Source organism: Xiphophorus hellerii, chromosome 12, assembly GCF_003331165.1.
Source record: "Xiphophorus hellerii strain 12219 chromosome 12, Xiphophorus_hellerii-4.1, whole genome shotgun sequence".
Taxonomy (NCBI): Eukaryota; Metazoa; Chordata; class Actinopteri; order Cyprinodontiformes; family Poeciliidae; genus Xiphophorus; species Xiphophorus hellerii.
In genome coordinates, this window is record NC_045683.1 from 1,261,757 (window position 1) to 1,275,633 (window position 13,877).

The window sequence follows — 13,877 nt, forward strand, 5'->3', positions numbered from 1 at the left end:
CACATGTATGAACAGTGTTTATTTTAAATAAATAAATGTTTTTCCATTAATGGGTGGCAGATGTTTATTCTGATTCATAAATAAAATAATGAGCTCTTTGATTATTACTGACATTCACTACATTAATACGTCGGTATAAAAGTAGTGAATGTCTGCAGGAATTATTACCTTTAGAGCAAATTTATTCCACATTATTACCAGCTCATCAAATAACAAGAGGAAATAAATGAGAAATTCAAGAATTAAAATATCCTCAAAGATTTAGGAGAAGAAAAAACAGAAAATATTCCACATATTTATCTAACTTTGTTGTTTCATATGAAGCATGAAGCATATCATGTAATCAACAGTGTTAGATGATATTTAGTCCCAGTTTTCCCTGCATGTTCATAATAAACAAAATAGTAAAATAGAAAATGCCTCATTCATATTCATTCATATTCATTCATATTCATTCATCTTTCCTTATGAGGCAGTAAAATAACTTCATCATCAGCAGTAGAGCTGCTTCTATAAACGGATGACGGAGCCAAAAGTTGGTGATTCAACGCTCCATCAAAACCCAACGTGTCGCCTCGTCTCCTCGTCTCCTCGTCTCTTCGTCGCCTCGTCTCCTCGTCTCCTCGTCGCCTCGTCTCCTCGTCTCCTCGTCGCCTCGTCTCCTCGTCTCTTCGTCGCCTCGTCGCCTCGTCTCCTCGTCTCCTCGTCTCTTCGTCGCCTCGTCGCCTCGTCTCCTCGTCGCCTCGTCTCCTCGTCTCCTCGTCTCTTCGTCGCCTCGTCGCCTCGTCTCCTCGTCTCCTCGTCTCTTCGTCGCCTCGTCTCCTCGTCTCCTCGTCTCTTCGTCGCCTCGTCTCCTCGTCTCCTCGTCTCTTCGTCGCCTCGTCTCCTCGTCTCTTCGTCGCCTCGTCTCCTCGTCGCTTCGTCTCCACGTCTCCTCGTCTCCTCTGCACTGGGCCGTCCTCCAGCCTGCGTGTGTCGGTTTCTCAGGGCCTGTGATCCGGATCGGTGACTCAAACCGGAGGTAATCCCTGGTTCGGCCCACGCAGACCAACAAAACACACTGAGGTGATAAATCCTCAGAGAAAGCAGAGGAGACGCCTGAACACGTCTGGAATGTGGAGCTTGTGCAACATCAGCTGTCTGAACCAACAGCATGAAACCAAACAGCCGCCGTTCACAGCGACAAAACGGTTTAATCCAGACCGAAGCTCAGAATCCAGACCAGTTTTTCATCCATCCTGAGAAAATCACAGAGCAACACAGAAAGAAAACCAGCAGCATCCACACCACTGGTTTGATGTTTCCACAGCCTGATCTGGAAAAAGATCAAAAATTATAAACTCTGTTGGTTTTGCTTCTTTTCATTCACTTCAGAAGTTAAAACTTCAGTTTGGAAACAAAATCAAACTCAAGTCAGAAAACCAGTGGGCTGGTTACTGGTGCCTTCAATGAAAATGGTTTTCTTCACTTCCAGTAATCTGCTAACGCGCTAATAGAGCTCATTTTTATTTTAATGTTTTTGATAACTTTCACTATAATCAGCTTCCCATAAATTAATATTTAGTTAACTTTCTTGGCTGTTTTGTAAACTTTCAGTTAGAAAATTCATACGGAGAAATTCAAAGAATCACTTCCTGAAGCCAAATATTAAATATTAAAGTTAATGTTTCCCAGTCAGTTTTTCTGAGCCATAACTTTAAAATGATGACTAATAATCAGAGATGAACTTCACTGCTGGTCTGAAACGGAGGAACTGATTATGAAACATGAATTAATAATGGGATGATTTTTGGTCCCATCGATGATAAACTCACTGAATGATGTCAGGATGGATTTGTAATATTTACAGCAGATGTTGTAACGTCTCTCAGTCATGGCAACTTTTATTTTTCTGCATTGTGAAAATAAACGTGACGTCAGCAGAAATGAATCCAGACACAGAAAAGTGGATGTTTCTCTGCAGAGCGAAAAGTTTCTCCGTCTTCCATCAGATCAGCCTGGAAGAAAATGTTTTCACCCAGAATGAAGCGATCCTGCCTACGTGCCGCGGTGTGTGTGTGTGTGTGTGCGTGGGTGTGGGGGTGTGTGTGTGTGTGCGGGGGTGCGTGTGTGTGTGTGGGGTGCGTGTGTGTGTGTGTGTGTGTGCAGAGAGGAGCAGAGAAGAGCCTCTGATTCACCTCAGAGGTTCCTGTCCTCCATGTTTTCTGCACCATCTTTCAGAAATCCTGATAATTTTCTCATCTTACCTTCAAGTTCAGCAGAAACGTCTGAGTGAGACGAATATTTCAGTCACGAGTTCAGACATGTAGAGACTGAAGAGCAGAGAGTCATAATACCAGTAACAGCAAGTCAGGAAGGACACAGGAAGGTCATGGAGGGTCCTGGAGGGTCATGGATGGTCATGAAGAGTCATGAAGGGTCCTGGAGGGTCATGGAGGGTCATGAAGCATCATGAAGGGTCATGGAGGGTCATGGAGGGTCATGGATGGTCATGGAGGGTCATGGAGGGTCATGGAGGATCATGGAGGGTCATGGAGGGTCATGGAGGGTCATGGAGGGTCATGGAGGATCATGGAGGGTCATGGAGGGTCATGGAGGGTCATGGAGAGTCATGGAGGGTCATGGAGGGTCATGGAGGTCACAGCTGGCTGCACTGAGTTCAGACCTCAGGATGAGGCTGAACTGCAGAGCTTCAGAGATAAACTGCTGGATCCTCGGTGCACAAAGCAGCCCCAGATAGCACATGATGTTAAATCAACGTTGAAAAATAGTTAGAATCGTTGATTTTTGGTTGAAGTCGACAAATGATGGTGGATCAACCATCAAACAACCATCCAATCAAACCGTTGAAACTGTGACATTGAATCAACGTTGTTTTGTGGTTGAAATCTGATCACTGAAATGCCGAAGTCTGATTAATGGTTGATTTCTGGTTGAAGACGACAAATGACGGTGGATCAACCATCAAACAACCATCCACCTCTAGCCAAGTAACCAGTGTTGAAACTGTGTCATTGAATCAATGTTGTTTTGTGGTTGAAATCTAATGACTGAAATGCCGATGTCTGATCAACATCTGATCAATATTGAATCAATGTCAGCTGTTTTGCCTCACCCCTTCCCCTCCTCTCCTCCTCATCAGAGCTCTGGGTCAGAGCATTTTATTACTGAGCGGGGATTATCACATTTAAATTAAGCACTGTAGAGGATAGTGGGTGCTGATTCCTTTCTGTACATTTTCTTACTTGTTCATAACAATTCTCACTGACTGTGTGTGTGTGATATATTGACACAAAAACATCTACAACTTACTAAAAGGAGTGGAGCGGTCCACCCCCACCGTTTACATGAGTGGGATAGCCCAACCACACAGCTGCTTCGCTGTTGGCTTGTTGGAATATATGTTAATTCAATGTTGAATTACCATCACAAAGGTTGCATGTTTGGTTGAGGTCGACAACTGATGGTGGATCAACTATAAAACAACCATTCAATTCTAGCCAATTAACATCCATTGATTGAAATTGTGTTTCTTGCTGAAATTGTGTATAGTTTTAGCACTTAGAGCTAAAACTAATTGTGTATAGTTTTAGCTCTTAATTATTTCCTATTTTTCTTAGTAGATCTTGTTGCTAGCAACTACCAACAATCACTAGCTGATGAAGTTCTTAATGGTGAGTCGTCAAGCAGTCTCATAAGACTGTGATGTCAAAGCAATGCTTTAAATATAGAGCAGTCAGCTGAATGTAAGTCTCACATTTTCTCATATGGAAGGTTACAGTAATAACCTCACTGCTTTGTGTATTTCCTACTTTGTGTTCAAGCTGAGATGCCAGGTTTTGCTACAGCCCACTGTGTCCAGTACCACAAGTTGCAGAATCCACAGCGACAAAGTACAAGTATTGGTATGATACTGTACTCTTTCAGTAATAGTGATGGGTATCTTAGTGATTCTGGCTAATTAGTTAGTTTGATCAAACATTTAGATTATGTATCTTGTGTTTACACTTGTAAACTATTGCGAAATGTAACTATATCTACAGGGTTGTCTGGATGCAGCTCAAGGCAGTATAACCATCGCCCTGGTCTCTCACAATGTGCACAAAATAGGCTGCCATTGGATATATCACAGAGTAACCCACTTTACTACATACATATACAGTGATCTGTGTTGACTAATGAATTCACTTTAGCTAAGTTTTTGCATTTCTTATTCACTTAAAAGCAAACTCCGACCAGAATGATGTATTGGATTCAGCGCCTAATCAAGGTTTCGAAGGTATCAAGACAGTCATCCAACATTTGTAGACATTTTGTGATCTGAATGTGTGAGGTTGTGTCTATATTTGAACTGTGGTCATTGCTCACATCTGTGTGAGCAATGACACCAACTCTTTAAATGCTTTGACACTTATGCATTATTTTTTAAAGGCAAACATAACACAAAGCCCTGACAGTATTTTCTTTTTGCCATTGTGATCTTGTGTATTCCACTCATCAGAGTTCTCTCCTGATTAGATGCAGAAATGTCCTTATCTATAAAAGATCTGTAGGAAACATTTCACACCTAAAGAAAGTCGGTGTCATTTTGGCACCTAACCTTTAAACTTCTGTGCATGAATATTTGTGTTTTGCAGATGCAACCACACAAAGGGCCAGCAATAATGGGCAGCTTTTGAGAGGCAAGTCTATTGGACATAATGTATTTGTAATGTGTCATTTTCAGGTTATTTTGATGTTGCACTTAAAGATTTTTAATGTTCTCCTGAAGACCTCGCTATCCATAAGATGACATCGATGCTTGCTGAAGCTCTTGTGATTGTGAAGGATCTATCCAGAGATGTCCAATTCATTAAGAACAATTTGGCTCAGAGTAACATTACACCAGGTAGCACACAAGGACCAGCAAACCTTGTACTCCCCTTCCAGCTGCCAATTGAAAGTGAAGAAGATTTCAGTAAAGCAGAGTCATTACTGATTGAAGAGACAGTGCGTCAAAAGATGGTAATTCATTTGAAAGACTGATCAGCATCAATGTAGATTATGTCAGTGTGAGTCTTTTTCTAAGGGCAAAATGTTAGCTCTTTAGCTACTTGAACACAAATTGTAATCTACAAGTTCTGAACATGTCACAGAGCTTGTAGATGTGCTATTTATGAAACATTTTGCAATTATTCACATAGATGATTTAAATTTTGACCTAACCCAAATTGGGACCAGGATGGTTAATAACGCTAATATCCATGACCATGAATGAACACTATGGAGTGGAATATCAGTGCATAAGCATAAATACAGTATCAAAACAAGGTTATGTCTCTGCTGTGTTTTTAATTTACATGATATAATGCTGCTGTGTAATGCTATGCCTTCATGTACTTGTCTCTGATGTAGATTGCTCGACTGGCTCTAGTAGGAGGCACCAATTCAGCCAACATGATAAGAAGAATGTTGACAACTTGTATGAGAAATGCCCTGGCAAGTCAGTTCAACTGGGCTGGGAAGAAACATAGGCATTCCCAGAGTAAAAAGCCATTCAAGGACACAATCCTGCAAGAGTGCATATTAGGTGAGCTTCCTCTACTGGAAAAGGGCTTTGAATTTTAATTGTAGGAAATGAGACTGTTGGTGAATCAGAATCTAAACAAAGTGAGGGTAGGGGATAATAAGAAATTTTATGTGAGATACCCTCCATCGTAATGATGTTCTTTTGTGTCTTTCAGTTGCTGCTCGTCAATTCGAACCAGGCCTAACTGATCAAAATTACAGCGAAACAGTAAAGAAATGGTTTCGCTATGCACCAGACCGGGAGGGAGGCATTGAAAGGCAACCAAAGGGACGGCCAGAAGACTGAAATTAAATAAAATATTTAAGCAATGCCATGGTGTTTTTATGTGGTTTATTTCAGGATGATGGTTATGATGGTTGAATAAACATTGATTGAATGCAGAATCAACACAAATGTGCGTGCAGAACCACGTTCAGATGAAGGTTGAATCAACGTTGATTCCTAACCTATTCAATGTAGAATCAACCGACATATGTGTGCAGAACCACAGTCAGATGACTGTCGAAGCAACATTGATTCAATGTAGAATCAAGACAATTCCGGATGCAGATCCACGTTCAGATGAGTGTTGAATCAACATTGATTCAATGTAGAATCAACGGAAATATGTGTGCAGAACCACAGTCAGATGACTGTCGAAGCAACATTGATTCAATGTAGAATCAACGGAAATATGTGTGCAGATCCACGTTCAGATGAGTGTTGAATCAACATTGATTCAATGTAGGATCAACAGAAATCCGGATGCAGATCCACGTTCAGATGATGGTTGACTCAACATTGATATAATGTAGAATCAACATTGATTCATAACTGATTCAATGTACTATCAACACAAATATGCATACAAGTTGACATACAGATGATGGTTGAATCAACATTGATATAATGTCAGTTATGGTTGAAACCCTAACGTTGATTCAACATACAAGTCACCGACCACTTTCAATGTTGTTTCAATGTCAGCGTTCAACGTTGATTCAATGTTTCTGGCTGACATTGATTCAATGTTGTTTCAATCATTCTGTGCTATCTGGGGCGTCACCACAGATCCTTCCTCCCAGACCAGAACCATCACTGATCCCAACAAACCCAATCATTTAGTTTTTCTTCATTTCAGGTAACATTTCTGCTGAAAAATGTGATTTTTTCTGTTTGCACAGTTTTTATTGTCACTTATGTTGAATAGTCTGTTGTCTTTATTTCATACAGAACCATGCATGGTTCCCATTCAGTTGGAGTTCTCTTTGGATTGAATCCTATTAATAACTGGTTCTGAACTGGTTCTGAACTGGTTCTGGACCAGTTCTGGACCAGTTCTGGGTTTCTGGCTCCAGTACATGGAAACTTTCTCTCAGTTTATTCCTGCAGCTGAAGATCAGAAGCAGGAAGCAGCGTCTCGGTTTCTTCTTCTGTTGTTTTATTCGTTCTGCTGTCGGGGATTTTCCTGCTGCTCAGATCAGAATCCTGTTTCCACTGTGGATGGATGCAAATGTTAGTTTTTATTTCCTCCTGCTGGTTCTCCTCTGACTCCTCTGCTGCTTCCAGTAAACTTTGACTATTCACCATGACTTCAGTTCTGAAAACAGACGATAAAATTAGAACATTTATTTACATGGCAACAACCCAGAAAAGCTCAGAAACAGCAAAAAATCTTGAGCAGCTGCTGCCTGGACCTGCAGGTCGTCCTCTGGTTCTGGAGAACATTTTATCAGAACCATTTTCTCTTATTCTCATTAAAACCTCCTGAAGCCGACAGGCTGCAGCGTCAGCCTCAGTCGGACCGACACCTGAACACGAAACCGCTGAAACAATCAGATTATTATCAGACCATCTCTGATGTATGAATCTGTTTATTATGACAAAACAACAGAAAATCCTTCAGCATCCTGGAGACGTAGATCATGTTCATAGAGACGTTTTCATTTTTTATGTTAAAACATGAACATCAGGATTTTAACAAAGTGGGACAGAAACATGGAGGGAAGTTTAGATTGATGCATTTTTATTACAAGATATTGTTCAGATTTATGCCTCATAAAAGTTAAAAGGTTTTGTCGGAGCCTCGTTTTCTGGTCATGATGTGTCACATCAGGTTCGCTCCCCTAAAGCCCGCCGACCTCTGTGACCTCTGGGCTTCCCGTCCCGCGGGTCACAGTTACAGGAAGCAGGAGAAACAGGAGCAGGAATGTGTGTGTTCAGGCTGAAACGGGCCGTGTGTGTGTGGCCGGGTCCGAGGTTCTGACGTCGCTCAGCTGGAGGATTTTACTCACAGCTCAGATTACAAACTGCACGTTTCTGCCGGGACGGCCGGCCCGCCTCAGAACCAGAACCAGAACCAGAGAGGAGGAGACAGTCTGAGCACGTTCAACATGTTTAACCGTTTAACGTCCAGCAGCTCAAACACACAGAGGAGAAAATTCAGGATTTAAAGACAAAGATTCAGTCAATTGATCACAGATTAAAAACTTTATTACTGTATTTTTATCATGTTTAATTTATTTGTTTAAATTTGGACCAAAAGCTGCTTTTCAGATCAGAAACAGGAACAAGTTTTTTTCAGATGGCGGAAGAGGAGTAAGACGTGCCTCGCGTGGGCTCCCGCTTCAACCTCTTTAGTTTATGGTTCTCTACTAAATGTCCTTGCTGTTCTGAGCATTAGGTCTGTCCGGACTCGACCTCTAAGTGATTCTTGCCTGGAAGAGTAGAAGAATGGCGACAAATTTGAGGAAAGGCAAACATTCTAGCTTTGCGGCTGCTAGGCCCGATACCGCCTCGGAGCAGATTACTGCTAAAGCCGGAAAGCTCAGCACCTCCTTCCCCTTCCCGCGGCGAGGCGGACGCACTCTCCTTGAAGTCTGACATTCTTGCCGCTATAAAAACCGATATTTCAGCTGTGATTAAATCCGAAATAAAAGAGGCTTTGGCTGAAGAGTTCACTTTTATTAAAGGAGAGCTACAAGCGGTGAGAGCGGAAGTGGCTAACGGCACAATGCTACTTCGTGCCGACCTAGACCACGTTAAACAAAGCGTCAAAGAGGTAGAAGACGGCTTGTCAACCTGGTCCGATGAGGTTGTTACTCTACGCACCACTGTGTTGGAGTTGAAAGAAGAAGTTGATGGGCTCAAAAAGAAGTGTGACGATATGGAAGGGCGCATGAGAAGGTGCAACTTGCGGATCATTGGGGCTCCCGAGACGCCAGAATCCAGCTCCACGGCAGCAGTGGCCAAATTGCTAGCAGAGGTGCTACGGATGGATAAAGCGCCACTGATTGACCGAGTTCATCGCACTGGCAGTGGGAGCAAGTCAGGCGATAAGCCGCGGGTTATTGTCGCTAAGCTGCACTATTATCAAGAATGTGTGGAAATATTACGTCGGGCCCGGAGCCGTGGCCCTCTTCGCTTCAAGGAGGCACCGATTATCATCACATCTGATTATACAGCGGCTGTGGCCAGGGCTCGGGCGGCGTTTTCGGAGGTGAGGAGGCTTCTTCGCAACCGACGAGATGTTCGTTACGGCCTGCTTTTTCCTGCTAGGCTCCGCATTTCCCATGGGGAAGAAGACAAGGAGTTTTTGGATGCCAATAAAGCAATGGATTACGTTAAAAAGAAAATCATCTCAGCGACGGCCAGCGAGGACCGACGTTAACAGCAGGTCCAATCCCCATCGCTCCATTATTTCAGGTTGTACGGAACCTTCCGACATTATGTCCCGTGCTATATCTTGATTTAATTTTCGACTCTATTCTGAGGGACAATATTCTTCTTTTGTGTTCTATGTACGAGGGTTTCGCAGGGGGTCTGTCCAGATCTTGGTTAGTGATGCATTTACTGTATCAATGCAGCAAGGAGCATAAACGACATTAATATTTTAAAGTAGGGGAACCCTTTTTGTTTTTTTTGTTTCTTTTTTTTTTTTTTTTTTTATTTTGATTACTGTTATTTAGCTTTGGCGGGAGCCCAGGCAGGGAGTTAAGTTCCCCAGTACAAGCACAAATGTGTGGATTTTTTGTTTGTTGGGTTCTCCGTGGTTATTCAGGAGAGAGGGGTGGGACTATACTGGATCTATTTGTTTTGAGTATGCCTTCTGTCAGGTTACCTTTTTGTGATGGTTTGTGGATACTGTACTACATCTGATTGACCATTCATGAGCAGTCCTAATACTAATAGGTTCATCAACAGTCACCCAGTTAATTGTGTGAGTTGGAATGTGAAATCCCTTAATGGTCCAGTGAAATTTAGGAAAGTTATGACACATTTAAGACAACTTGAAGCTAATATTTCTTTCTTGCAGGAGACCCATTTGTGTAAAGCAGACAGTGTAAATCTATGTAGGCGATGGTCTGGTCAGGTGTTTCAGTCTAATTTCCAATCTAAATCGAGAGGGGTAGCCATCTTAGTTGGTAAACAGGTGCAATTCACGGCATCCAGTGTTAAAACGGACGCTGCTGGACGCTATGTTATTGTGGTTGGAAAACTATATGCACTTCCAGTTATTTTAGTCTCGGTATATGCTCCAAATTGGGATGATCAAACATTTTTTAACACACTCTTTTCAAATTTACCTAATATTTCAACACATAATCTTATAATTGGAGGAGATGTGAACTGTGTGCTATCATCCCTTGATCGTAGTACAGTGGGAAGGATCTCTCTCTCCAAATCTGCCCAGTCAATTAATTCATTTCTTAACACTTATGGAGTGGTTGACGTATGGCGTTTTCGAAATCCGACCCTAAGACGGTATTCGTTTTTTTCCCCTGTTCATAAGAGCTATTCCCGGATTGATTATTTTCTCCTCGACAAACGGATTTTACCTTTAGTGAGCGAATGTAATTATGGAGCTATAGTCGTTTCTGACCATAGTCCGCTCATAATGAAACTGAACATTCCTGTTATGCAATCAGTTTATCGTCCTTGGCGACTTAATCCCATACTTTTATCTGACGAAAACTTCGTCAATATGCTTACTTCTGAAATTAAGTTTTTTATAGATATTAATCGGACTCCTGGGATGCCACTTAGCACTGTTTGGGAGTCATTAAAGGCTTACCTGAGAGGTCAAATCATTTCTTACTGTGCAAACAAAAAGAAGAAAGGTATCGAACGGCTAAAATTGTTAACAGATCAGATTCTACAATTAGATAGGGAATGCTCCCATACTTTTACACAAGACTCTCTTCAGAAACGTGTATTACTTCAGACAGAGTTTAACATCTTATCTACCCAACAGGCCGAATATTTATTATCCAAATCTAGGTGTGGCTATTATGAGCATGGTGAGAGGGCTGGACGCCTTCTTGCGCAGCAGCTACGGCAACGTTCAGCTAAACAGGATATCTCAGCGATAAATGATGATCATGGTGTAAAATGTTGTGAGGATGCTGGAATTAGTCTATGTTTCAGCAAATTTTACCAATCTCTGTATACCTCTGAAGCCTCACTTAACCCAACTGAATTGGATGATTTTTTTAGAGATATTAAAATCCCTTCACTAAGTTCTGATCTATCTAACGAATTGGAAAGAAATTTTTCTTTAGCTGAGATTAACTCTGCAATTAAACATATGCAAAATGGAAAATCTCCAGGACCAGACGGTTTCCCGGCAGAATTTTTTAAGAAATTTTTGGATTTACTTTCTCCCCTGTTGCTATCAGTTTTTGAGGAGTCCCTGGCCACACATTTATTGCCGCTGTCTATGCGTCAGGCTGTAATTTCACTGCTTTTAAAGAAGGATAAAGACCCCTTGAGCTGCAGTTCATACCGTCCAATATCGTTATTAAACACTGATGTTAAAATTCTCACAAAGATGTTGGCAAAACGAGTCGAACGGATTATCCCTACAATTGTTTCACCTGACCAGACTGGTTTTATTAAAAATCGTCAATCCTTCTTTAATATCAGGCGGCTATTTAATGTGTTGTATACTTCTGCCCCGCCCAGTCACAACTGTAATGAAATTTTAATCTCGCTGGACGCTGAGAAAGCGTTTGACCGGGTGGAATGGAACTATCTATTTAAGACCTTGGTGATGTTTAACTTCGGTCCTAAATTTGTTTCATGGGTGAAGTTGATATATACCTTGCCAATGGCAGCAGTACGCACTAACAGTAATCTATCCAGTTATTTTGAATTGAAACGTGGGACGAGGCAGGGATGCCCACTCTCGCCACTTTTATTCGCAATTGCAATTGAACCACTTGCAGTGGCTTTGCGAAACAGCCCCAAAATTAAAGGTATTAATCGGTTTGGCACTGAACATAAAGTTTCCCTATACGCTGATGATACACTTCTTTATATCTCAGATCCCTTATCTAGTATTCCTGAGTTACTTATTTTACTTCAAAAGTTTGGAAACATTTCTGGCTATAAGGTTAACCTTCAAAAAAGTGAATTGATGCCTGTGACTCCAATGGAAGTGCAGCATATGGGTCCAGTTCCTTTCAAAATTAGCCCTGCTAAATTTAAATACCTTGGTATCTGGATTACTCATAGTCATAAAGATCTTTATACAGCAAACTATCTGCCTCTCCTGGTGAACCTTAGGAAAGACATCACTACATGGGCATCTCTGCCTCTATCCTTGGGAGGTAGAATCAATATAATCAAAATGGCAATACTGCCTAAATTACTTTATCTATTTCAGAGCGTGCCAGTGTTTCTCACCAAGACTTTCTTTACAAAATTAAATAGTGAGTTGTCGTCATTTATTTGGAATAAAAAGCACCCGCGAATAGGCTGTAAGATGCTACAGCTACCCCATGGTCTTGGTGGCTTGTCACTCCCCAATTTCCTATATTATTACTGGACTTAGACTTAGACTTAGACTTGTACTTTATTGATCCCTTAGGAAGACTCCCTCAGGAAATTGAAGGGCGGCTAATATTAGAGCCTTACTGTACTGGTTGAGAGAGGACAATCCTGCTCCCACTTGGGTGACTTTAGAGAGGAATTCAGTTACGGCTAGCTCTCTCTCTGCTTTACTCTGCTCCCGGTTACCGTTTAATCAACCAATCTCAACTTATACTTCTAATCCGGTTATAACTCACACAATAAAAATCTGGAATCAGTGCAGGAGGATGTTTAAAAGTACGGAATTATTAATATCTGCTCCAGTATCAAATAATCACATGTTTGCTCCTTCACTAATGGATTCTGTTTTTAATGCCTGGAGTTTAAAGGGAATAACTTCTCTAAATGATCTTTATATAGATAATAAGTTTGCCTCATTCGAACAGCTCACACAGAAATTTGACATTCACAAGTCACAGTTTTTCAGGTATTTACAATTGAGACATTTTGTAATGTCAAACTCTGGATGTTTTCCTTTACATCCACCAACTTCTCTTGTTGATGAGGTTTTGATGTGCAAGTCTGTAACAAGACGCTCTATGAGTAGAGTCTATTCTCTGCTCAGTTCATTTAATGATACCAATTTAGATTCTTTGAGGGTCAAGTGGGAGATGGACTTGGAGGAGTCCATATCAGACACAGTTTGGCAAAAAATTATTCAAAATATTTATTCGTCCTCAATATGTCTGAAACATGTTATAGTTCAATTCAAGGTAGTACATCGTCTACACTGGTCTAAGGACAGATTGTGCAAATTCAAAAGGGACTTGGATCCGACGTGTGATCGTTGTAAACAATTTCCAGCCACACTTTTACACACATTCTGGTCTTGTCCAAAGTTACACAGATATTGGCAAGGCATTTTTGACACTTTTTCAGGAATATTTGGACAAACTGTCTGTCCATCACCACTCATCTCTCTCTTTGGGGTGGCTCCAGCAGAGTCCTCCTTCAGCAAACATCAGAGGACTGTGTTAGCTTTCTGCTCTCTACTGGCTAGAAGACTCATTCTTCTTCGATGGAAGGATCCACATCCTCCAATATATGGACATTGGTTAAGAGAAGTTATGTCTTACATTCATTTAGAGAAGATCAGATATACTGTTAGGGGATCTGTAAACAAATTTTTTGACATCTGGCAGCCATTTATATCTTATGTCGGGAATATTTCCGCAGATAACTTTGTGTAAAGGTCAAATATTGGTTCTTTGTGTGCAAACCTGTGCTTTGTATCGGCTGATGTATGAATAAAAGGTGTATTCTTGTTGGGGTAGTAGATCCGGTATAGGAGAGGAGGGTTGGGAGGGATTTTTTGTTGTATATTTTGTCAGTCTTTTTTTTTTTTTTTTTTTTTTTTTGTTTTTGTTTTTTTTTGTGTGTGTGTGGTGTATGTAAAAAATAATAAAAAGACCTTGATCAAAAAAAAAGAAACAGGAACAAGTGAACCTGAGGTAAA

At 41.1% G+C, this 13,877-nt stretch overlaps 1 protein-coding gene across 2 annotated transcripts; it reads left to right on the forward strand.

Annotated features, from left to right (window-relative positions):
- The first annotated feature begins 2,631 nt into the window (after positions 1–2,631).
- Positions 2,632–5,882, forward strand: LOC116729211 (uncharacterized). Of its 2 annotated transcripts, XM_032577588.1 has the most exons (8): positions 2,632–3,674; positions 3,825–3,905; positions 4,044–4,133; positions 4,226–4,279; positions 4,638–4,682; positions 4,772–5,004; positions 5,395–5,569; positions 5,724–5,882. In XM_032577588.1, exons 2-8 carry the CDS (start codon positions 3,830–3,832, stop codon positions 5,852–5,854), a joined length of 804 nt encoding a protein of 267 aa, XP_032433479.1. In that variant the 5' UTR covers positions 2,632–3,674; positions 3,825–3,829; the 3' UTR covers positions 5,855–5,882. The 2 variants fall into 2 exon arrangements, with proteins under 2 accessions (XP_032433479.1, XP_032433480.1); XM_032577589.1 differs by lacking the exons at positions 4,044–4,133; positions 4,226–4,279 and having other exon boundaries at positions 2,633–3,674.
- Positions 5,883–13,877: the final 7,995 nt, after the last annotated feature.